Genomic DNA, 26082 nt, shown 5'->3' on the forward strand with positions numbered 1-26082 from the left:
GAAGGGTCTAGGCCCGAAACGTCAGCCTTCCTGCTCCTCTGATGCTGCTTGGCCTGCTGTGTTCATCCAGCTGTACACCTTGTTATCTCTAGTAAGAAATATATGTTTTTCTAACTTTAATTGGGAAACATTGATGTAAATTGGCTCATTGTGGTTTCTAGTCTTAACAGAATTAGTTAAACATGTAAGTCTTCTTAATGCTCTCCAGCATCTGGTATATGGTGCAAAATCGTGACACATAACACTTGTTTAATTACCTGTACGTCTGACCATCTCCGGAAGATTTTTCCTGATATATCTCGATGCATAATCGATACTGTGCAAAGCCTTTCGAAAATGCTTTTCTGCGTCCTGTATCCTGCCCATCCTGACACATAGCTGTCCAATACTGTGGTGAACTTTAAGATAAATTTCAGTTTCCTTCAGGCTCAGAGGGCATGACTAAAATCAGTAAAGCACATATTCCAGAATTAGATTGCAAGCAGATATTCAATTTCATATCCTCTTCATCAAAAGGTAGCCCGGTTCCATCTCCTTGACCTGCCTCTCTCGCTATATTAGCCTTATTAATTGCCTTCAGGTTAATAACTTCAAGACTTTGCAATTCTGCAGCCTCCCATCCTCCACAAACTTCAGTTCATCTAATATCTAGTGCACATGCCTATCCTACAGCAAATTCCACTGTAATATTGCAGACATCTTTGTTATTCTACATTGGCTTCTTTTTCAGCAATGCCTCAGATTTAAAACTTTTAGGATTGTGTTTATAATTCTTGGACAGACTCTATACACTTCAACCGCATGCATTCTTTGTTCCTCTTACATTTTCCCTTTAACTCCCGACTCCTCAGTGGGTTAAAGTTCCTGTTTGGAAACAGGAGATCCTGAATTTGAATGTCAGCAGCACCCTTCTGCCCAAAGGGCCTTTGAATTAACCTGATGTACATGTTGTCAAATATTTTGGGAGTTGGTTACCTCAATTAGCTGGACAGCTGGTTTGCAATGCAGTCAGGCCAACCTTATGGGTTCTATTCCCAAAACAGTTGATATGTGGAGACCACACTGGTCAGCTCTCGCTTTGAGAAATTAGCCCTAAGGTCCTCTGGGACTATGGCAACTTTGCATTTTTAACCTTTACCACACAAGCCTTTCATTCTGGAATTTCCTCTCCCTCTGCCTCGCAAAGCCCAGTATTCATTGTCTGTCTATAATTTCCTGAAGTAGATGGTGGTAGACCCCCTTCTTGAAACGCTGCAGTCTGTGTGGTCAAGGTGCCTCCCACATTAATTCTTGTTTACTAATTGTAGTTTTTAAAATGCATTTGTGGGATGAGGGTGTCACTGGCCGCTCAGCATTTAGTGCCTGTCCCTAGTTGCCCTTGAGAAGATGGTAGTGAGTTGCCTTCTTAAACCACTGCAGTCCACCTACTGGGGGTTGACCCATAATGCCATTAGGGAGGGAATTCCAGAATTTTGACCAACAACAGCGAAGGAATGGCAATATATTTCCTAGTCAGGATGGTGAGTGGCTTATATAGGAACTTGACATTGGTGGTGCTCCAACGTATCTGCTGCCCTTGCCCTTCTAGATGGAAGTGTCACAGGTTTGGAAGGTGCTGGTGAATTTCTGCAGTGCATCTTATAGATGGTATGCACTGCTGCCGTAGAGGGTCGATGGTGGAGGTAGTGGACACTTGTGGATGTGATGCCAATCGAGCAGGCTACTTTGTCCTGGATGATGTCAAGCTTCTTAAGTGTTGTTAGAGCTGCACTCATCCAGGCAAATGGGGAGTATCCTGTCACATTCCTTAATTATGCCTTGTTGATGATGGACAAGTTTTGGGGAGTCAGGACGTGAGTTACTTACCACAGTATTCTTAGCCTCCAACCTGTTCTTGTAGCCACTGTATTTATGTGGTGAGTCCAGTTCAGTTCTCCCCCCCAGAATGTTGATAGTGGGCGATTTGGTGAATCATTGAATGTCAAGAGGCAATAATTAGATTGTCTCTTATTAGTGATGGTGGCGTTTGTGTCGCCTGAATGTTACTTGCCCCTTGTCAGCCCAAGCCTAGATATTGTCCAGAAGTTGTTGCATTTGAACATGGACTGCTTCAGTATCTGAGGAGTCGCACATGGTGCTGATAGTATGCAATCATCTGCAAACATCCCCACTTCTGACCTTATGATGGAGGGGAGGTCATTGATGAAGCAGCTGAAGATGGTTGGGGGCCTAGGACACTACCCTGAGGAGCTCCTGCAGAGATGTCCTGGAGCTGAGATGACTGCATCCAATAACCACAAACATCTTCCTGTGTGCCAGGTTTGATTCCAACCAGCAGAGAATTTGTCCCCTGATACCCAATGGTTCCAGTTTTGCTAGACTCTGTGATGCCACACTCGGTTGAATGAAGCCTTGATGTCAAGGGCTGTCACTCTCACCTCACCTAGCAGCTTGATGCAGCTGAGTGGCTGAGAGTAGTTAGCTGGAGTCAGATGTAAGCAGACCAATGAGGGCAGAAGGTTTCATTCTCTGGAGAATATTAGTTTTTAGGACATTCTGGCAGTTCACCCACTAATGCTACTGATATTTTGAACTGAATTCAAATTCTTAGATTTAACTAATAATGAACTTACATTTAAAAAAAACCAAAGAACTATGGATGCTGGAAACAAAAGCAGAAATTGCTGGAGAAACTCAGCAGGTTTGGCAGCATCTGGGGAGAGAAAGCTGTTAATGCTTTGGGTCTAATGACTCTTCTACAGTTCAGGGTCACTGGACTGAACCATCAACTCTGATTTCTCCCACAGATGCTGCCAAGCATAATTAACTTGTATACTCTGACAGATCAGTCGAGCTCTCCGAATCACTGGTACAGTAACATAATCTCTGCATTACTGTACCAAATATTTGGTCACCTCTCCTACTTACTTCTACTTAGACTCAAATCCATTTTCTTATCACTTTATTAAGCATCTTGGTTATTTTTACACATTAAAGATACTGTATAAACATAAGTTGTCTTGATGTGTCTCATGAAACAAAAGTGTAGTTTATAAATACCGAGACAACAAGGTGCAGGGCTGGGTGAACACAGCAGGCCAAGCAGCATCATAGGAGCAGAGGGGCTGACGTTTCGGGCCTAGACCCTTCATCAGAAAAGGGGGAGGGGAAGGCGGTTCTGAAATAAATAGGGAGAGAGTGGGAGGCGGATAGAAGATGGATAGAGGAGAGGATAGGTGGAGAGGAAACAAACAGGTCGAAGAGGCGGGGATGGGGCCAGTAAAGGTGAGTGTAGGTGGGGAGTTAGGGAGGGAATAGGTCAGTCCAGGGAGGACGGACAGGTCAAGGGGGCGGGATGAGGTAATCGGTAGGAGATGGAGGTGCGGCTTGAGGTGGGAGAAGGGGATAGGTGGGAGGAAGAACAGGTTAGGGAGGCGGGGACGAGCTGGACTGGTTTTGGGATGCGGTAGGGGGAGGGGAGATTTTGAAACTTGTGAAATCCACATTGATACCATTGGGCTGCAGGGTTTCCCAAGCGGAATATGAGTTGCTGTTCCTGCAACCTTCGGGTGGCATCGTTGTTTATAAATACCGATTGTTGCATTTATTTTGAACTTTACACTATTCCAACAAAGAATATCTAAGTTTTATATTTTTAATGTGTTTAATTGATGTATAGAGGAGTCCTCTGAGTAACTGGATTCAAAAACATGAAAGTACTTCTAATACCGATATTAACTGAGGCTCTACTTATACAGCCATGTTTGTTAAAGGGATGTTCTCCTCTAAGTCACACCCAGCGTTCCCTCCAAATTGCGTGGCTGCACACACCAGAGCTGCTTGACATTCTGCACACAGTAATTTTAGCAAGGAGCTGTCCAAACAGACCTCAATCGTCAGCGCAGAAGAAAAAAATACTGGGGCAATGTTGGTCACACCCATCATAACTTCAAATTACATCGTCAGTCCTTCTCTGTCACTCCTTAGATACTGAAGCAGTCCATGAATCAAAATCCCAGAATGCCCTTCATAACAGCACTGTGGTGCACCTAACTCTTCCAAAATGCAGGAGTTTAAGAAGGTGATTCATCACCAACTTGTCAAAGGCAATTAAGAACAGACAACAACCTGTTACGGTGGAATTCAAACCCAGGTCCCCAAAACATTACCCAGGTCTCAGGATTACTTGTTCAGCAACAATATCACAATGCTATTGCATCCACCAAATTGGATATTTATTCAATATATATTCTCTGGAGTTTAAAAGAATGAGAGACCATCTCATTGAAACATTCAACATAATGAAGAAACTTGACAGGTCTTGTTTTCTCTAGCCAGGGAATCTAAATCAAAGGAGCAGTTTCAGTGTAACTGGCTAATCATTTAGGACTGAGATGAGGAGAAATTTCTTCACTCAAAGGGTTTGAAGTTTTGGATGTTTTTACCAATGAGAGTTGTGGATGAACTCTAATTTGAGGCTGCAATGGACAATGTCTTTGGTCTTTCACTGCTTCGAATTATATCAAAAGCAGGTGGGAAAGTGGAGTTGAAGCTAAAATCAAACATAATCATGTTGAATGGAAGAGCAAGCTTCACAGCTAGCATGGTCTTCTCCTGCTCCCATTTCTTACGTTTTCCTAGCTACGTCATTATGGGAAAAATGACCATCATTTATGCCGTGACCATTTAATGATTCTATGATTTATAACCAATAAACAAACATTTCTTTCTACATCAGAGTTTCAAACATGGTTACAGTTAATTAGAAGCATAGTGCTTTGTGATCATAAATGCTTGTGTAGGGGTGTGAATTTTTATGTTTATTTGTTAAGCAGCTTATAACACGATTGTACCTTAAAGTTTTTAATTTTATACCAAAATATTTATATATATTCCCAGGTCAATAATCGTTATAAAATGATCACTGAGATTGTAATTGATCGCTTTGAATATTGTACACGTGCTTGAGTACAATCTGACTAAATATTGCTAATTTTACCTCTGGCAACAAAGTTTGGGCAATTAGAAGTAATTCTTCTGCTGCTGCAGTCTTGTCAAGTTCTTTCAGAAACTCTGCAGTAAACCATATCAAAGTAGCCTGACTGCAGCTGTTATAGTTCAACAATTCATTATCACCATCTGCAATGACAAACATTAATCTTTCCAGGTCATAGAGTCATACTACAGCACAGAAACAGATCCATCGAGCCAACTCGTCCATGCCGACCAAGTTTCCCAAACTATACAAGTCTCACTTGCCTGCGATAGGCCCGTATGCCTCTAAACCTTTTGTACCCATATACCTGTCCAAATGTCTTTTGAATGTTGTAAATGTACCTGCATCTACCAGTTCCTCTGGTAGTTCATTCCAGATATGAACAACCTTCTGTTTGAAAAAACAACAACAGAAATTACTGGAAAAACTCAGCAGGTCTGGCAGCATCTGTGGTGAGAAATCAGAGTTTTAGAGTCATACAGCTTGGAAACAGACTCTTCAGTCCAACCAGTCCACACTGACCATAATCCCAAACTAAACTAGTCCTACCAGCCTGCGTTTGGCCCATATCATTCCAAACATTTCTTATTCATGTATTTATCCAAATGTCTTTTAAATGTTGTAACCGTTCCTGCATCCACCACTTCCTCTGGAAGTTCATTCCACATATGAATCATTCTCTGTGTAAAAAAGTTGCCCCTCATGTCTTTTTGAAATCGTTCTCCTCTCAACTTAAAAACATGCCCCCTGGTCTTGAAATACCCCACCTGCTATTCATCTTTTCTATACCCCATATGATTTTATAAACTTTTATAAGGTCACCTCTCACCTCCTACACTCCAGTGAAAAAGGTCCCAGTCTATCCTTGTAACTCAAACACTCCATTCCTGGCAACATCCTAATAAATCTATTCTGAACTCTCTCCAGCTTAATAATATCCTTCCAATAACAGGGCGACCAGAACTGGACACAGTACTCCACAAGAGGCCACACCAACGTTCCATACAACCTCAACATGACGTCCCAACCCCAAACTCATAGGTCTGATGCTAAACGCCTTCTTAACCACCCTGTCTACATGTGATGCAAACTTCATAGTGTTATCTACCTAAACTTTTAGGTCTCTCTGTTCTACAACACTACCTAAGGCACAAGTTTTAATAGTATAAGTCCCGCCCTTATTTGTTTTACCAAGATGCAATACCTCACATTTATCCAAATTAAACTCCATCTGCCACTGCTCAGCCCATTGACCTTTGTAATCTTAGAAAACCTTCTTCCCTGTCCATTATACCACCAATTTTGGTGTCAACCGCAAGCTTACTAACCATGCCTTCTATATTCTTATCTAAATCATTTATATAAATGACAAACAAAAGTGGACCCAGCACCAATCCCTGTGGAGGACCTCTGGTCTCAGGCCTCCAGTCCAAAAAAAAGTCCTCTCTCTAATCACTCTCTGTCTCCTACTGTAAAGCCAATTTTGTATCCAATTGGCAAGCTCACCCTGAATCCCGTGTGATCTAATTTTACTAATTAGTCTACCATGTGGAACCTTGTAAAAAGGCTTTACTAAAGTGCAAGTAAACAACGTCTATTGCTCTGCCCTCATCAATCTTCTTGGTTACTTCCTTAAAAAACTCAATCATGTCCAGTTGGAGATTTTCCATTGATAGAGATGGGTGTCTAGCAGGAATGAATGAACTGCCTGTAATGTGCTTTAATTAAAAAAATGAAAAAACTTATATTTGCAAGGCACCTTTCACAAGTTCAGGATGCCTCACACTGTTTTACAGACAATGAAGTACTTTTTAAAGTGTTACTTCTGTAATGTGGAATGCAGGAGAATCTCAGCTAATGTTCTGGGGACAAAAACAAAGTTGCTGGAAAAGCTCAGCAGGTCTGGCAGCATCTGTGGAGGAGAAAACAGAGTTAACGTTTCGGGTCCGGTGACCCTTCCTCAGAACTGTTCTGGGGACCTGGGTTCGAATCCTGCCACAGCAGATGGTGGAATTCGAATTTAATTTAAAAAAAAAATCTGGCACAAAGAATCTACTGATGACCATGAAACCATTGACAATTGTTGAAAAAAACCATTTGGCTTACTAATGTCTGCCAGCCTCATCTGGTCTGGCCTAAATGTGACTCCAGAGCCACAGCAATGTGCTTGACTATCAACAGCCATAGCAAGCCACTCATTTCAAGGACGTCTTGGGACAGGCAATATATGTTGGCCAGCCAGCAACACCTACATTCCACAAAAGAATAAAAGAAAAACAAAAATTTCCCTCAGATAAAGAATCTGAAAATCAATCTCAAAAAAAATGAACAGACTAAGAGGTGGCAGACAGGCAGGTAGAAGGATAAGCAGAAAGAGCTGACAAAGTGGAACACAAGTTGCTCCATGAGACTGTAGGAGGAAAAGTACTAAAGGTGAAAGTCATATCATCAGTATAACGTTTTGATGGAGGGGCGCAGTTGACCAATCTCAAACTCTTTTAGAGATGGGGCCACTGGTTCACATTGTCAGCAGCACCTACTGGAAAGAAAGTGGAAACTCAATGTTAAGGCTGGAAGACTGCTAATTCACTACCAGAAAGGCATAAAAACACCCTTGCACTTTTTTGTTGTACAAAAATAGGAACCTACTATAAAAGTTATATTTTGAGCTGTTATAATTTTTAAATAAAGGTTAGCAAACCAGGTGAGGTACGAAGCCACTTTGCATGATAATTATCAGATGAGAATATAGAAGGCATGGTTAGTAAGTTTGTGGATGGCACCAAAATTGCTGGTATAGTGGACGGTGAAGAAGGTTTCCTAAGATTACAAAGGGCCCTCGATCAATTGGGTCAGTTGGCTGAGGAATGGAAGATGGAGTTTAATTTGGATAAATGTGAGGTATTGCATTTTGGTAAGACAAACAAGGGCGGAACTTACACAGTTAAAATTAGGGCCTTGGGTAGTGTTGTAGAACAGAGACCTTTATGGGGAGTAAGACAAAAAATAAGTGATCATAAAAAGAATAAATGAAGGTCAGAGAAGTTCCTAGGAGGAAGAAGATCAGAAAGAAATTGTGATGAGAAGTAAGAGAGTTTGGAAGCTTTAAATGAGAGAGGGATTTGCTATCAAACAACTATTTTGCTTGCAAGTCGTATGCTAAAAAATACTTCTAATGAAAATGATTGGATTTTCCGCTGGCCAGACAGTCATTATGCCAGAGTAGATCGGAGGTGCAGGTGGGACTTTTCCGAATATCCAACTTAGCACACTTCAAAGAAATTGCTTGGGAAGTTAAATTTTCTGTTTGAATTCTATGCCTGGAACCCTCCAAAAGTCACCATTTAAATTGGAGACTTCAGAGGGTTTCAATCAAATTATGTAAAATAGTTATTCAATAAATGTTTGACAATTAAATACATAGTCTAACCCAAGTAGCTTTTAAACTAACTTCGTATTTACCTCACACATCCCCAGTTGCAAATCCCTTCGATTCTGAACCAACACCTTCAGACCCTGACCTGACCCCACACTCTTCATCATTCAGAACCCAGGGCACCCCTCTACACCGGGACCTGACACCTGCACCCTGGGTCCCATCACCCCAATCCTAATCTGCACCCGATTACACCTCCACCGGACCCAACTATCCCTACCCCACCAGCAACACAACCCCTACCAGACCTTTCCCCTGAAATCTGTGTGGGATAGCCACTCCCCAGAAAATCTGGTTCACTTAGTACACAAAATATTAATTAAAACCAAAAAGCCATTAAGGAAGCTATATGGAAAATTATGTAACAGAGCTACCTACTAATAATTGATACATTTTCCTACCATACATCAAGATAAATTAAGTGAGAGTTTAAAATTTAATTTTTCCACAAAGAATTGAGAACAATACTTTTTTCATGGTAACTGTAAATATTATTTCAAATTTCGTACTTTCTGATATATAGGGTCTGGCCAGGAACTCAATCACCATGTTGTGATAGGAAACCGTAGGATCAAATCCTGCCTCTGATAACAAATCCCAGTGATGGACAAGGTCCATCTTCGACTGATAAGAATGCTTTGAATTCTGATAAATTAAATCCATGATTCTAAAGAGAAAGAAACAAGACTTTTTACTTTTGAATTCTGCCTGACATTTTACCTGTGAAAAATAGGTCATTGGGCTGCCATTGGCATTAACCTCCCAAAAGGCAATAAATATACATAAAGTAAACATGCATAAACATGGATCTGGGGTGTTGAGGTTTGGGGTAGGTAGGAATGATTTTGACTGTTAGCAAGTATACAATAAAATGGTACTGGTTTCAGTCAAATTCCCGCCCAAAGTAACAAGAATGAGGACACACTAGTTTTTATTTGAGCATCATAACTATTCCGTGTCGGAATTAGGCAGCAAAAAAAAAGGGTCCAGCTGTAAAGGGGATGCAAGAGCACAGGGAACTAGGTATACGTGTGCATAAGTCATTGAAGGCTTGCAGGGAAATTTGAGAGAGTAGATATTAAAGCATACAGTATCCTAGATTTTGTAAATAGGAGCAAATCATGCAACAGCAAGGAGGTTATGAGGAACTTGGATAAGATATTAGTTTGGCCTCAGTTGGATTATTACATCCAATTCTGTATGCTACATTTTCGGAAGGACTTGAAGGCATTTGAGAGAATGATGATAAGATTTGCAAGAATAGTTCCAGGGATTAGGAATGTCAATTATTGAGATACGAGTTATAAGATGTAAGGTAAGTCTGTCATCCTCGGTTATGAGATAGAAGTATTCAAAACCATGATGGGTTTGACAGAGTGGGTAGAGAGAAACAGCTCCTATTTATGAAAGAATTGAAAGGAAGAGACACAAATTTAAAGTAATTGGCAAAAGAAACAAAAGCGACACAGAGAAAACTCTTTCATGTAGGGAATGATTAAGGCCTGGAATAAACTGCCTGAGGGTGTCATGGATGCAAGTTCGATCAAGGTATTCAGAAGGAATTAGACTTTTATTGGAAAAGGAACAGTATACAGGGTAATGGGGATAATGTAGGAGAGTGAGTGAGTTGCTCATTTGCAGCATCAGTGCAGACATGATGCAGCCAAACAGCCTTCATTTTTGATGTAACAATTCTGTGTTTCCACATATATACCAAAACAAGTCTTTGTACCTTGGCAAAACATTGGCAGTTAATCATTAATTGCACAGAAAAAAAGAGATTTTCTCTTGAACTTCATCAAAGATTTAACATACGACCATAAGTCCATAAAATATAGAAGCAGAAATTAGGCCATTCAGCCCATTGGGTCTGCTCTGCCATTCTATTATGGCTGATAGGTTTCTCAACCCCATTCTCCCCGTAACCCTTGATCCCTTTGACAATGAAGAACCTATCTATCTCTATCTTAAATTTACTCAACGACCCGGTCTCTACAGCCTTCTGTGACAATGAATTCCATAGATTCACCACTCTCCGGCTGAAGAAGGTTCTCTTTAACTCTGTTCCAAAGGGTCTTTCCTTTACTCCAAGGCTGTGCCCTCGGGTCCTAGTCTCTCCTACCAATGGAAACATCTTCCCAACTTCCACTCTGTCCAAGCCGTTCAGTGAGTAATTGATCCCTGAAATTAGCTTCAATAAAATTTATTTCATTTGAATAATCCATTTCAATTAGTATTTCAAAATATTGAACATGTATCACTTGTAAGAGAAATGCTGCAAATAAAAGTGATTATAGCAAAAACACCACCAAATATTAATAAGTATCTCAAAACATAGTATCACAGAGTTGTTACGGCACAAAAGAAGGCCATTCAGCTTATTGTGCCTGAGCCACCTCTTCAAATGAGCATCATTACCTTGTGCCAATCTCCTGCCTTTTCCCCATATCTTTGGACTATTTATATCCAAATAATCTACTAATGCCTTCTTGAATACCTCAGTTGATTTTGCCTTCACTACATTTCCAGGCGTGCATTCTGTACCTCACTTCTTCTCTTTGCACATCACTTTAATACTATGCCCTTTCGTTCTTGGTCCTTTTAAGAGTGGCAAATGCTTCTCCCCATCAACTCTTCTTAGCCTTCTTCTTTCCAAACAGAACAGTCCTAACTTCTAAAATCTATCCTCATACCTGAAGCTCCTCATTCCTGAAGGTATTCTTGAGAACTGCTTTGCATCCGCACATTTTTCATTTTTCCTATAATGTGGCACCCAGACCTATACACAATACTCCAGCTGAAGTCAAACATGTGTCTTAAGCAAGGTCAACATCACCTCTTTGCTCTTATGCTCTGTCCCTCTCTTCATAAAGTTGAGGACACAGCATGATGTATTAACTGCTGCTCTGTACTTGTCTTGCAACCCTCAATGATCTGTGCACATATACACTCAGGTCCCTCTGCTCCTGCACCCCCATTAGAAATGTATTTTTTAAAATTATTTTTCAAAGTTCTTTCTAACAAAGTGCATCACCTCTAATTCTCTGCATTGAATTTCATCTGCCATCTGTCTTCCTATTCCACCAACTTGTCAATGTGCTTTTTGGAGTTCCACACTGTCCTTTTCACACTCTGCAATTCTTTACAGATTTTGTGTCATCTGCAAACTTTGAAATTGTTCTTCTGCACACCAAGATCCAGATCATTAATATATATCAGGAAAAGCAAGGATCCCAATATTGGCCAGGGGAACTCCACCACAAACATTCCTCAAGCCCAAATATCCATCCACCATACTCTCTGTTTCCTATCACTCAGCAATTTTGTATCCACATTGCTATTGTTCCATGCTCCCTTGAACACCTGTGTGACTTTCATCCAGTCTCCGTTTTTCTGTTACTGAAACCTTCATTCATATCTTCCTTGCTTCTTGAAATGGCTATTCCAATATACTCCTGACTGTTTTCTCACATTCTGCTCTCCGTAAACTTGAAATGATCAAAAGCTTTGCTGCCTGTGACTTAAATTGCAACAGGTCCTGTCTCGCTATGATCCCTGTGCTTGCTAATCTACATTGCCTTCCAGTCAAGAAATACCTGACTTTTAAAATTCTTGTACCTGTTCTTAAATCATTCCATAGCTTGGTCCCTCCCTAGCTTTGTAATTTTCTTCAGCGCCACAACGTGTTTGCAGTCCTTCAATTCTCACCTCTTGTGCATTTCCAAAAATAATTATCCCACTATTCATCACTCCTTAAATAATTTCTCAAAACCTACAAAATTGTTAATATGACGTAAGCTGTTGTTGCATGTGCAATGCCTTGGAACTGCACTATTTCACAGTGCACAAACTAAGTGAAGTAAGTGAGGAAGGAAGGAACTCAGAATTAAATTGTTAAAATGCATCTGTTTTATGAAATGTAAAATTAAAGCTTTTGGTTGAATTTTGCTATGTAATGTAAAGCAACAGTCCTTAACAACAAGAGTATAAAGAATTAGACTAAATGTTGTAAATGCAATGATTGAATAGTAAAAGAAATGTGAAAATTTTGACTTACAGGGGATCAGATACAACAATACGTAAATCACTGAGGTTTCCACTCATTTTCAGATGCCAAGGTAGCTCTTGGTAAAGGTTCAAGGTGTATTTCTGCTGTGAAAGGTACTCTGCAAATAGCTGGTGATTGAGGGTCTTTTTATAGTTAAAATGATTTTGATAGGAGTTTGAAGTAGATTCATTGACTGGAGCAATAACACCTACAATTCAGAAAAACAGATATAGAAATTAGCATAGTTTTATAGTAAGTTACAAGCACATTGTCACTGCCCTTAAATAACTTCGAATCTGTTCTATGAATATGTAAGTCATTTTGGTGGACTGTGATTTTCAACTCTAGAAATACAAATATCTTAGTGTCCTTGATTAAGTAGCAACATCTTAATTACTACAATTATTGGTATTCTTGCAAATTGTCCTGATGAATGCAAGATGAAAAGTTTCAACAAAATTTGTCTTTTCTGTCATCTACCAAACAACTATTTTAAATGATCCATTCCAATTTTAGCATGAGACTTTTTACCTAGAAGAAGATATTCCACAGCATCCCGTATTGATTGGTGAGTGAAATTCAACAATCCATCTGGCCTTTCTTGTATCCATGCCATGGTGGCAGTACGGAAGACAGCCCAGTCAAAACTACTGATCTCATTGGTGTCTTTATAGCCCAGGTATTTAAGAAGCTGTTGGATGTCCTTCTCATTTATTCCATAACGAGATACACCAAGCAGACAAAGGATGTCAACGACCCAACCCTTCATACCTGAAACATGGTGCAAGAAGAACTACAGGAAGTTAAGCATGCTTTTCTCTACAAACTATATCAACTCTGATAAATTTAAACATCTCAATTTGACAATCCTTAACTTCTATTTAAGGAAGTGCACATCCAATCTATGCTGTCATAACTTTTCCCCTTTGGCCCAAGTATCATTCTGGTGCATCTGCACAGCAAGTTCTCTAAGGTCTAGATATCATTCCTTAGAACCAAATGCAGTGCTTCAGATACAGAGACCTTTTCTTACTGATTTCTAGTTGCATCAGTCCTGCAACTTTCCACCATGTTTTGATTGTTTATAAAAACTTCTCGACAGTGCAAAACCTTTCAAAGTTTACTGTTATAGTATATCTACCCAATGAGCTCCACAGGTGTTAGCATGCGTCTATCGTTGGAGTGATTGGATTCGTATAGAAGGAAAGAACTTACTGATAATATCAAGAAATATTTAAAACTCTAGCAACTGCATATACTTTTTTATTTTGTACTTTGTATAGAACTTGCAGTATAGATACTAGGCATTTGACCCTAATGGTCTGTGCCGGTGTTTATGCTTTATTCAAACCTCTTCCCAACCTACTGCACTTTACCATATCTGGCAATTCCTTGTTTTATCTTATGCTGACCTAGCTCCCTTTAAATTCTAATGTGTGATTAGTTCATAATCACACAATGTACCAAATCACAAAGTTCTTTCTTCAGTGGATTTAATTTCAAGTGATGTTGTATGAAAACATGTATGTAGGAAGAAGAAAACAAGTTCAATCAGGCTTGTACACAATACTCTTGAGCAGCCTCCAGAAGCCCTAAGGCTGTTTTGCAGTGGTGCCCCAATTTTCGTAATTTTTATTTCTCATCCCTAGTGCTCTGATGTGGATTAATGTTCTCCTGAACCACAGCAGTCCTTGTACCAATTGCACTCCAACAATGTTATCAGGTAGGGAATTCAAGCATCTTGACCCAGTAATGATGAAGAAATGAAACAGCCATGACTAAGTCATGTTGATAGAATTAGAATGGAAGAAGAATTAGGTTTATTGTCACATTTACTCAAGAACTGAAGTACAGGGGTACTGTGAAAAGTTTACAGTGTTGCCCCACATAGCGCCATCTTAGGTACAAAGTACCTAGGTGCAAATCTTAGATACAAGGTAGAAAGATAAAGAAAAAAGTTATGTTACCTTACAGTTATTCATTGTATAAGTTAAAAAACTAAGAAATAAAGTTAAAAAGACAAACATTACTGTCTTTCTACAGAGAGCCTGCAGTAGATCAATGCAGGGGTTTTCCACACATGGTCTGACTGGGCTCGCAAGCCGCTCACTGCCCACACCAGTCCCTAGTCCAACAACCGACCCTGCTCCACTCTGGGCACGATGGCTGTTCCTCTCCGCTCCGGGGACGCTGGCTGTTCCTCTCAGCTCTAGGCATACTAATTGTCCCCACTTCACTCTGGGTACGCCGGCCGTCCCCGCTCTGCTCCAGCCCTCAGCTGCTCCAATGATGACACCACTGCTCCAAGGTAAGTTTTTAAAAGAAACACTAAAAAACTTTAAGAGAGAAGAACGAGAAAAGAAAGATAAAAATTGTATGGTATGGATGAGCCCCAAGCTGAGGAGCCTGGATGCTGCCTACTCTGCCGCCGCCATCTTGAAAAGTGATATGTGATTTGGTGAAGGATTTTGATCAAATGCTGTTCAGTCTCATGCTATTATTTTCTTTCCTTGTGGTAGGCTGACAGCTGTAACAGAAATAATCAGTTAATGACCAGATACTGTGGTCAATCTTCTAGACAGTATACATACCACAGCCAAAGTACCCAGATGTAAGGAATAGACCCATTCACTAAATGCTCAGTTTTGAATGGTGTCTAGCTTCTTGTATAGCTACAGTGTCCCCCCAACACTGGCGCACTCTTTAGCTGATCCTTGTAATTGGTGACAAAGTTTTGAGGGGTCATGAGATAAGCAGCTTAATATAGAATACTCAGCTTCTTCCTTTGCTTTTATACAATGTTGGCATGGTCAATTAATGTTGTTGATGTGAGAGCACTTGGGTACTGCTGGTGCTATTGAAATTCAGGTAGTTGTACCTTTTCTCACTGGTGAAGGTTATTACCTGCTATTGTGTGTCGTAAAGGTTATCTAGCACTGTCAGAGCAAATGTCATTTCCATGAAAAACTCCTACAACAATATCCTAGGGTTAAGCATTTGGCCTCCAACCACAGGCAACAATTTTCTTTTTGTCAAGTATATCGCCTCATCTCAGTCCTAAAAAGTTGACCCCTTATCCCCAAGCTATGATCCCTGGTTCTGGATTCGCTCACCATTGTGAACATCCTGCCTGCATATAGCCTGTCTAGCCCTATTGTAGGTTTCTAGAGATCCCCCTCATTCTTCTAATCTGCAGTGAATACAATCCTAACCAACTCAGTTTCTCCTCATACATATCAGTCCTCAACCCAGGAAACAATCTGGCAAATCTTTTCTACACTGTCTCTATGGCAAGAATAAACTGCACACAATATTCCAGGTGTGGCTTCACTAGTGCCCTGTATAATTGCAGCAAGACATCCTTGTTCCTATACACATATCTTCTCACTATGAAGGCCAACATACAGTGAGACTTCTTTACCACCTACATGCCTACTTTCAGTGACTGGTACACGAGGACACCCGGGTCTTATTGAACATTCAACTCTCTCAATTTATAGTCATTTAAATAATAATTTGCTTTCCTATTTTTTGCTACCAAAGTGGACAATCTCTCATTTATCCACTTTATACTGCATCTGCCATGCATCTATCACTCACTAAGCCTGTCCAAATCACATGGCAACAGCTTTGCGTCCTCCTCACAATTCACCCTTCCGACCAGCTTTGTGTCATCTACAAATTTTGAGATATTACATTTAGTTCCCTCATCCAAATCGTTAATGTGTATTGTGAATAGCTGGGGTCCTAGTACCAATCCCTGCAGTACACCATTAGTCATTGCCTGCCATTCATTCCTACCCTTTGTTTCCCTTCTGCTAACCAATTTTCTACCCATCTCAATACACTATGTGCTTTAATTTTGCACATTAATCTTTTATGGGATTTTTCGAAAGCCTTCTGAAAGTCCAAATAAACTACATTCACTAGCTCCCCCGATCAACTCTACCAGTTACATTCTCGAAGAATTCCAGTAGATTTATCAAGCGTGATTTCCCTTTTGCATATCCATGCTGGCTGTGTCTGACTACCACTGTTTTTGAAGTGCTCTGCTATAAAATCCTCGATAATGGACTCCAGCATCTTCATCACTACTGCCATTAGACTCACTAGTCTATAATTCCCCATTTTCTCTCTATCTCCCTTTTTACATAGATGAGTCACATTAGCTACCCTCCAATCTGTAGGAACTGTTCCAGAATCCAAAGAATCTTGGAAGATGGCCACCGATGTATCCACTGTTTCTAGGGCCATTTCCTTAAGTTCTCTGGCCATGAAATTTATTAGCCTTCAATCCCATCAATTTTTCCAACACCATTTCTCTACTAATAGAGATTTACTTCAGTTCCTCCACTCACTAAACCTGTCTTCCCCTCATTTCTGGTATGTTATTCATGTCCTCCTTTGTGAAGACAGAAGCGAAGCGTCAATTTAGTTCATCAGTCTTTTTTTGCTTCCCATTACAAATTCCCCCATTTCTGACTGTAAGGGACCTACATTGGTTTTCACAAATTTTGTTCTCTTTACATACCTATTGAAACTTTTACAGTCAGTTTTTACATTCCCCTCAAGCTTACGCTCATACCCTATTTGCTCATTTTAATCAATCTCCTGGTTCTTCTTTGCTCACTTCTAAATTGTACACAATCCTCAGGTCTATTGTTTTTTCTTAACAATTTATGTGCCTCTTTTTTGTATTTAATGTTATCTCTATCCCTTGTAAATCAGTTTGGTTTCTGTTAGCTTTGCACTCTTGCATAAAACAGGGATAAGCAATTCTTGTAGATCACTTATTCGCCTTTGAATGTTTGCTTTTGCCTATCCACTGTCATTCCATTCAATAACATTTCCTAATCCATCATAGCTATCTCACACCTCATACCATTAACATTCAGTTCTGAAGAAGGGTCACTGGGCCCAAAGTGTCAACTCTGTTTTCTCTCAACAGACACTGCCTGACCTGCTGAGAATTCCCAACAATTTCTGATTTTGATTAAGATTCAGAACCCCAGCCTCAGAATCAACTGCAGCACTTTTCATCTCAATGGAAGATTCTATAATATTGTCGCTCATCCCTAAGGAGTATATCACAACTACATTACCAATTATTCCTTTCTCACTGCATAATACGCAGTCTAAGATGGCCTGTCTCTAGTTGGTTCCTCAACATATTGGTCCAGAAAACTATGTCCTAAACACTATAGGAATTCCTCCTCTACAGTATTGTGATGAGTTTGATCTGCCCAATCTATACGAGGATTAAAGTCACCCATAATTACAGGTATTCCTTTATCACGTATGTCTCTGAACTCCTGCTTAATGTCATTCCCAACTTCACCACTACAATCTAGTGGTCCATGTACTAGCCCAACTGATACATTTTGCCCATTGATACATCACAATTCTAATCACATAGATTATATATTGTCTGAGTTAATGTATTTCCTCAATATTGTTTTTATATTCTTTTTAATCAATAATGCAATACCACCACCTTTTTCTTTTTGTCTGCCTACCTAAATACTGAATACCTTTGGATGTTCAGTTCCCATCCCTGGTCACCCTGCAACCATGTCTCCATAATCCAACTGTATCTCCATGTTTTTAATATATTTGCGTGATTCATTTATCCACTTTACTTCAAACACGCTGTGTGTTCAGGCACAAAGGCTTAAGGCTTATCTTTTTAATGTTCCTAGACCCTTTCCAACTATATTTTGTGGTGGCCTTGTTTGATTCTAGCCTTTGATTCCTCTGTAGATCATTTCTCTTCTACCCCTTTCTGTTTCCTTGATTTCATTTCCTCTGACTCCTTGCATCTCCCTGCTAATATAGTTTAAGTCCTCCACAACCACTCTAGCAAATACTCTCCCTAGGGCATCAGTCCTAGTCCTGCACAGGTACAACCCATCCAATTTGTACAAGTCCCATCTCCTCCCATCCTAATGCCTCAGTTTCCTTCTTTAAAGGACAATAATGAATCCAATGGATTTTCATTACAATCAATAAAAATTAACTTCTTTAATGATAGATTTTTTTTAATATTGAATTCAAATTTCCCTATTTACTCTGGTGGGATTCAAACCCATGGCCTCAAAATATTAAACTCTGGCTTTGGATTAAAAACCCATTGACATTACCACTCCATCACTGCCTCCCCACCACATATAAAAATACAGTGGCTACAAGAAAAATGCAGTCAGTAACTCACCTCATGACTCCCAAAGCCGGTCCACCATCTACAAGCTGCAACTCAAGAGTGTGATGGAATACTCCCCACTTGCCTGGATGAGTACAGCTCCAACAAACTCAAGAAGTTTAACATAATCCAGGACAAAATAGCCCGCACTATATTCACAAATGTGCAGTCACTCCACAGACACTCAGAAGCAGTGTATTATCTACAAGATGAACGACAGAAATTCACCCAAGATCGTTCGACAACACCTGCCAAATCTGGGACCACTTCCAGCTAGAAGGACAAGGGCAACAGATACATGGGAACACCACCACATGCAAGTTCCCTCCAAGCCACTCACCGTTCTGACTTGGAAGTAAATTACTATTCCTTCAAGGTTGCTGCATCAAGATCTTGGAATTCCCTCTTTGATAGCATTGTGGATCTATCTATAACACATGGGCTGCAGCAGTTCAAGACGACAGCTCTTCACCACCTTCTCAAAGGAAATTAGGGATGGGCAATAAATGCTGACACAGCAAGTGATGCCAACATCCCATGAATGAATTAAAAAATTGAATTAGATAGCTGATCATCCATTAAATTGCAGAAGCAACATTAGCATCCAAATGGCCCATCTCTGTACCTATATTGTTGGGCTATGCCGTGTAACTCGGATTTACTGGTCATCGGACTACTGAGAAGGACCTATAACCAAAGCTCTAATTATAAGGTATGCCAGATGCTGCTCCTGGTATTCTCTTCTATACTTCATATTATACATTGTTGGTCACCTGGCTTGTAACGTGGAAGGACTTTACTGGTTTGTCAGGCCTGAGATTAAGTGAGGACATTGTACCTTTTGAATGATAGCTACCTTCGACGATTAAATGCTATTAAAGTAACATTATCCATTGCTTGGAAAAGAAATGAATTTGGCTTTCAAGGGCAAATCAGAATACAAAATAGAATAAAGCTGTGAATTTAATGCAAAAGACACTATTACATAACATCTTACTCAAGTTAAATGTGAACATCATGTAAGTTTGTTTTTTTCTGTGGGTTCCATAAGCTTTGAGAATTTAATTTTGTCATACAGAATATATTTACTAACCTGAGATGGAAGAATGAGAATAGGAGTAAGAGATTTCTTTTTCTCTGCTGCAAGTTCTCTTCTCAGTAACCCAACTGTAGTCTTCAATCCACCGCTTGAAGACAGCGGCCCACAACTCCTGAACAGAACGACACTGAAGGTATTCCTCTAGACAATCAGTCTCATTTCTGAATGCTCCACACACTCGAAGTTCATTAGCCAAAATAACCAGGACAAGTGGAAGTGAGCTCAATTTTCTACTCAGGATATTTTGGATTTGGCTTTCATTTATCTCTTTGTAGGGCATGGCCAGATGCTGCTGGAAGATATGGCTTTTGACTTCATCAGCAATTTTGTTGAAGAACTGAATCACATGTACTTCTTCATGCTTTAACAGTGATTTGTAGGAAAGGTTGGACAAGGCAGTGGTCACAATAAGCCTGCATTGGTCTGGGAGGGGCCACGGAAGCCATGAGAATTCCTTAACCTGTAGAGAAAAATACCATTATATTAGATTAAGTGATTGAACAAGGACACTTTGTAAATGCATATTAGTTATTCAAAAGTGTAACAGACATTTCTGCTTATAATCATTTTCAAAACTGTTTAGAAATAATAATCATTACTTTTTAATTTCGTTGTAATTGAACTTCCTCACATAATTATGAGATTAAAATGGATGTTACTGTTATAAACTATGCAGGTGTTGCCTATTACGGAGTCAAACTCCTCATTCATTATCTTATCACTGAATATGACAAATGGATGGCCATACTACCTGTGAACATTCATTTTAGGTTATATGAAGATTGGATCGTTATGATTTTTTGGATTTTGAGTTCTTACTTTTAAAAGCCATAAAGGTCTGCCATATTACCAAATTATCATTAATAATTAGAATAATACCTGCTGTGCTGACATCCCACGGGTTCCAGTTAGTTGATCAGCACCATCTAACACAAGCAAACATGGTTTTAAACTAATCGCTGCCATGAAGGCTTTGTGGATCATCTGAAATACCCAAAGGTCTGCAGGATCTTCAGCGAATGCATCAGGATGATCTTCAGCTCCTGAAATTCAATTATAAAAATGTTTTATACTCACTGCACAACATTTTGTTCACTTTTCAATGAACGACATCACATTGTGTTGCTCGCTGACAACAATAAAAGTGTATTTTCAATCTTAGTCCAATTTTAACTCGGGCTGAGAAATAGAGATGGGGGGTTGAAGAGCATAGTGAACAGTCCAGTTCCCCCACAGCATGATGTCCATGTGACCTTAGCAGTGAGCACTTCCTATCTAAAACCAGCAGGAATAGTATCACTGAGAGTCATAATTGATCAGTGGATAAACAGTAAGAGTCAGGTCTCTGACAAAATAGTCCCTGGCACACTAACTATGGTATTTCGGACCAGTGGTTCTGTTGCATATGCAGCTGTTCTTCCTGACTGCAGCCAACCTGGTATGAGGCCTGAAACAGTATTAGGACTGTCACTTATTTCAACAAAATTTAATCGAGGTCTTGGCCACACTTAGAATATTTCCAATGTGATGAGTGGTGCATTCTCAACATGTTTTAAACATGTGCTTGCTAATCGTAGTGCCAGAGGCTTTGGCACCCCTTTGGCACTTGAAAAATGGATAATGTGTGATTGCAATTCTAGGCTAGGTTTGTCAGATTGTCAATAAACATATTGTTTATTCTTTTTGACTGACAAACAATAGATCTTAACCAAGTACGTGAATATTTACATGCTGACTCTAAACATTAGGTAACTACCAACAGGCCATGTTCATTAGCACCAACACACCCTTACCAAAATATTCATGGCGTAATTTTAAAATACAGTGCCTCATAAAGGACATGATGTCATGGCTGGCACAGCTACTTCCTACGAAGTGAGTTATCACCAGGATGCATGGGTTTGTCTGCGTGAAGTATTTTAGCCAGTTGCAGATCACTGTTGACTTGCCACAGCCTTTCTCTCCGCAAAGTAATAGGACAGATTTGCCTTTGGGCACAGGTTTTAGATGCCTAGTTAAACAGAGAAAACAAATCGGAAACAGATCATCAATTGCCCTGTAGCCATTTTTACCCACCACCCAGCTGATGTATTATTTTAGCATATTGGCCATGGTGATTCCATGCAGTAGCTAATAAACTGTTTGATATGGATATCTTGGCGCTGATTATTTATCATAAAAAGGAACATTGCCAAATGTTCTTGGTCTAATCTTTGAAAAGGTTTCAACAGTATACTGTTACTTAAAAAAATGGTGTTCCTTTCTGAAAAGAATTCCTGCTCCTTTCCTGTAATTTGTGAATTATTACATTAGGGACTTGTATCTGATTGCTTGTTCAAAACAAAATGGTACACACCTTCTTCATCCAGTTGTTTAGAAACAAGTTTAAACATGAAAACAATGCAATTGTTTAATGTATAAATTGTAAATGGATATACTTCTATCACTTATTTTAAAATGTCTACACCTCCTCATTTTATATTTCCCATCCACAAGTCATTTCCTGTGTGAGAATGGAGAGAAATCAATTTACATTCATGATTGTTCATCCACACCATCATCCAGTGCTGTGATCTTAGCTGTGATAGATTTGCACATCCATACTAATAAAATCAGACCATAACACCATTCAAAATAGGAATAGGAGTAAGCTGCTTGGCCCATCAAGACTGCTCTGCCATTTAATAAGACCATGGCTGATCTGGCATACCTCATATACTCTTGAGATAACAAGGTGTAGAGCTGGATGAACACAGCAGGCCAAGCAGCATCAGAGGAGCAGGAAGGCTGACGTTTCGGGCCTAGACCCTTCTTCAGAAATGGGCATCCTTAGAAGAGGCTTCGCAGTGGGGTTAAAATTGTTTCAGAGATAGTAGGAACTGCAGATGCTGGAGAATCTGAGATAACAAGGTGTAGAGCTGGATGAACACAGCAGGCCAAAAACCTTCAAAGGGTCTAGGCCCGAAATGTCAGCCTTCTTACTCCTCTGACGCTGCTTGGCCTGCTGTGTTCATCCAGCTCCACACCTTGTTATCTCAGATTCTCCAGTATCTGCAGTTCCCACTATCTCATGTACTCTTGCTTGTGTTTTCCCCATGACCCTTGATTCCCCTACTGATCAAGAATCTATCTATCTCAGCTTTAAATATCCATAAGGACTCTGCCCCCACAGCTGTCTGTGGCAAGGAGTTCCAAAGACTCTCAACTCTGAGCAAAGAAATTCCTCCTCATGTCAGTCATACCCCTTTATTCTGAGACTATGCCCTCTGGTCAGAGACCCACCCATGAAGGGAAACATCCTCTCAGCATTTACCCTGTCTAGCCCCTTAAGAATCCTATATATTTCAATTAGATCACCTCTTATTCATCAAAACTTCAGTGCTTAGCCTTCGCTCATAAGACAATAGCTTCACACTACGGATCATTCTAACGAACCTGCTCTGAACTTCCTCCAATTAAATAATGTCTTTCTTTAAACAATGGTACCAAAACTGTCACAGTATTCGAGATGTGGTCTCATCAGCACCTTGTACAGTTGCGGTCAGAATTCCCTACATCTTGAAATAAGAGCCAACATTCCATTGGCCTTCCTGTCTTTATCGTGATAGTGTACATCAATGCTCACACACATACACAAATGTGCGCCCACACACAGAAAGGCCAATGCATTAATCACTTTAGATTATGTAACCGTGTTTTTATTTATTTCATATTAATGAATGAAGATGGTGTGGTGGAGTCACATATGCTGAGTTTGTTGCATATTGGTGGAACAGAACATTCATTGAAGGAGAAATTGTTATTTTGACCAAAGAATTGCATTGTGACTACATGAACTACAGGAATGCAGGATAGGAAAATATTGGTCAAGGCAGAGATTTTGCTAAAGCCTACAAAGTAATTTTTAAATTATGCTAGATCTGTGAAGGAACCTTGGTCCATTGTTTCTATGACTAAAAATATGCATCCTTCACTCCAGAACTGAAGATTTATAAAGCTATTAGAGATAATATGTGGGACAAGGTGTAGAGCTGGATGAACACAGCAGGCCAAGCAGCATCACAGGAGCAGGAAAGCTGACGTTTCGGGTCTAGACCCTTCTTCAGAAATGGGGAAGGGGAAGGGGATTCTGAAATAAATACGGAGAGAGGAGGAGGCGGATAGAAGATGGATAAAGGAGAAAATAGGTGGAGAGGAGACAGACATGTCAAAGAGGTGGGGTTGGAGCCAGTAAAGGTGAGTGTAGGTGGGGAGTTAGGGAGGGGATAGGTCAGTCCAGGGAGGATGGAAAGGTCAAGGAGGCGGGATGAGGCTAGTAGGTAGGAGATGGGGGTGGGGCTTGAGGTGGGAGGAGTGGATAGGTGGGAGAACAGGTTAGGGAGGCGGGGATGAGCTGGGCCGGTTTTGGGATGCGGTCGGGGGAGGGGAGATTTTGAAGCTTGTGAAGTCCACATTGATACCATTAGGCTGCAGGGTTCCCAAGCGAAATATAAGATGCTGTTCCTGCAACCTTCGGGTGGCATTGTTGTGGCACTGCAGGAGGCCCAGGATGGACATGTCGTCCAAGGAATGGGAGGGGGAGTTGAAGTGGTTCACGACTGTCAGGTGCAGTCATTTGTCACGAACCAAGGGTAGGTGTTCCACAAAGCGGTCCCCAAACCTCCGCTTGTTTCCCTGATATAGAGGAGGCCACAAGGGGGAACAGCGGATACAGTATACCACATTAGCAGATGTGCAGATGAACATCTGTTTGATGTGGAAGGTCTTCTTAGGACCTAGGATGGGGGTGAGGGGGGAGGTGTAGGGACAGGTGTAGCACTTCCTGCGGTTGCAGGGAAAAGTGTCCGGGGTGGTGGGGCTGGTGGGGAGTGTGGAGCGGACAAGGGAGTCACGGAGGGAGTGGTCCCTCCGGAAAGCAGATAAGGGTGGGGAGGGAAAAATGTCTTTGGTAGTGAGGTCAGATTGCAGATGGCAGAAGTGTCGGAGGATGAGCCGTTGGATCCGGAGGTTGGTGGAGTGGTACGTGAGGACGAGGGGGATTCTGTTTTGGCTGTTATTGAGGGAAATGCGAGAGACACGGTCAAGGGCATTTTCGACCACTGTGGAGGGGAAGTTGCGGTCCTTGAAAAACGAGGACATCTGGGATGTCCGGGAGTGGAATGCCTCATCTCGGGAGCAGACGCGGCGGAGGCGAAGCAATTGGCAAAAGGGGATGGCCTTGTTGCAGGAAGGTGGGTGAGAAGAGGTGTATTCTAGGTAGCTGTGGGAGTCGGTAGGCTTGAAATGGATATCGGTTTCCAGGTGGTTGCCAGAGATGGAAACAGAGAGGTCCAGGAAGGGTAGAGAGGTATTGGAGATGGTCCAGGTGAACTTAAGGTGTTAGTGAAGTGGATGAACTGTTCGCTCTCCTCGTGGGAGCATGAGGCGGCACCATTACAGTCATCGATGTAACAGAGGAAGAAGTGGAGGATAGGGCCAGTGTAGCTTTGGAAGAGGGATTGTTCCACGTATTCGACAAAGAGGCAGGCATTGCTTGGGCCCATGTGGGTACCCATGGCCACCTCCCTTTGTCTGTAGGAAATAGGAGGAATTGAAGGAGAAGTTGTTAAGGGTGAGGACGAGTTCAGCTAAACGGATGAGGGTGTCAGTGGAGGGGGACTGGTCGGGGAGGGCCTTTAGGCCATCTGCATGGGGAATGCAAGTGTATAGGGAATGGACGTCCATGGTAAAGATGAGGTGTTAGGGACCAGGGAATCAGAAGTTTTGGAGGAGGTGGAGGACATGGGTGGTGTCACAGACGTAGGTGGGGACTTCCTGGACCAAGGAACAAATGTGTACAATTGCTTAGAAGTTTAATGAAAGCATATCACATTAAATAGAATGGTATCCAAGGTATTTAAGTTCTCATGTGCCATTGATATGTGGAGCAGAACCTCTGGACCAAATAAAGAGGTGTTGTAGTAATATTATCACCAAGTGTCAGTTAGAAAGGATCTCAATAGAACTATCAATTAGGAAAGGTAGTTAGGGAATAAACAGTGTTGATACTTTCATATTCTTTTCTCTTTATCATTTTTGGTTTTGAGCTGTGAACCGTAAGCCACAGGGTAAAGGTAATTTCTGGATTGTGAGCAGCAGGTTGTTTTGAAAGAAAGAGAACAAACAAACCAACATTTGTTTAGGAGGCTGCGCTGGAGGTTTGCTTGCTCCCTGGTTATTCTCTCATTATCAATTTACTGAAAGTTTGGGGGATAGAGTCTCATTTATAAGTATTAAGTGAATATTCCTCGGAGCCTACCGGAAG

The 26082-nt window shown here is 40.8% G+C and overlaps 1 protein-coding gene across 2 annotated transcripts in view; it reads right to left on the reverse strand.

The window, feature by feature from the left end:
• The window catches only part of ttc41 (tetratricopeptide repeat domain 41), a 49538-nt gene that overhangs the window by 14991 nt on the left and 8465 nt on the right, over window positions 1-26082 (reverse strand). For both annotated transcript variants that reach the window (XM_048607634.1, XM_048607636.1), the window contains 8 exons: window positions 21572-21789; window positions 20658-20821; window positions 19773-20238; window positions 13012-13251; window positions 12490-12688; window positions 8942-9099; window positions 5000-5139; window positions 258-441 (listed from right to left, as the gene is read on the reverse strand). In XM_048607634.1, coding sequence (XP_048463591.1) covers window positions 258-441; window positions 5000-5139; window positions 8942-9099; window positions 12490-12688; window positions 13012-13251; window positions 19773-20238; window positions 20658-20821; window positions 21572-21789 — 1769 coding nt within the window. The remainder of the gene's footprint in view (window positions 1-257; window positions 442-4999; window positions 5140-8941; window positions 9100-12489; window positions 12689-13011; window positions 13252-19772; window positions 20239-20657; window positions 20822-21571; window positions 21790-26082) is intronic.

This window comes from Rhincodon typus, chromosome 18 (assembly GCF_021869965.1).
Source record: "Rhincodon typus isolate 14 chromosome 18, sRhiTyp1.1, whole genome shotgun sequence".
Lineage (NCBI taxonomy): Eukaryota > Metazoa > Chordata > Chondrichthyes > Orectolobiformes > Rhincodontidae > Rhincodon > Rhincodon typus.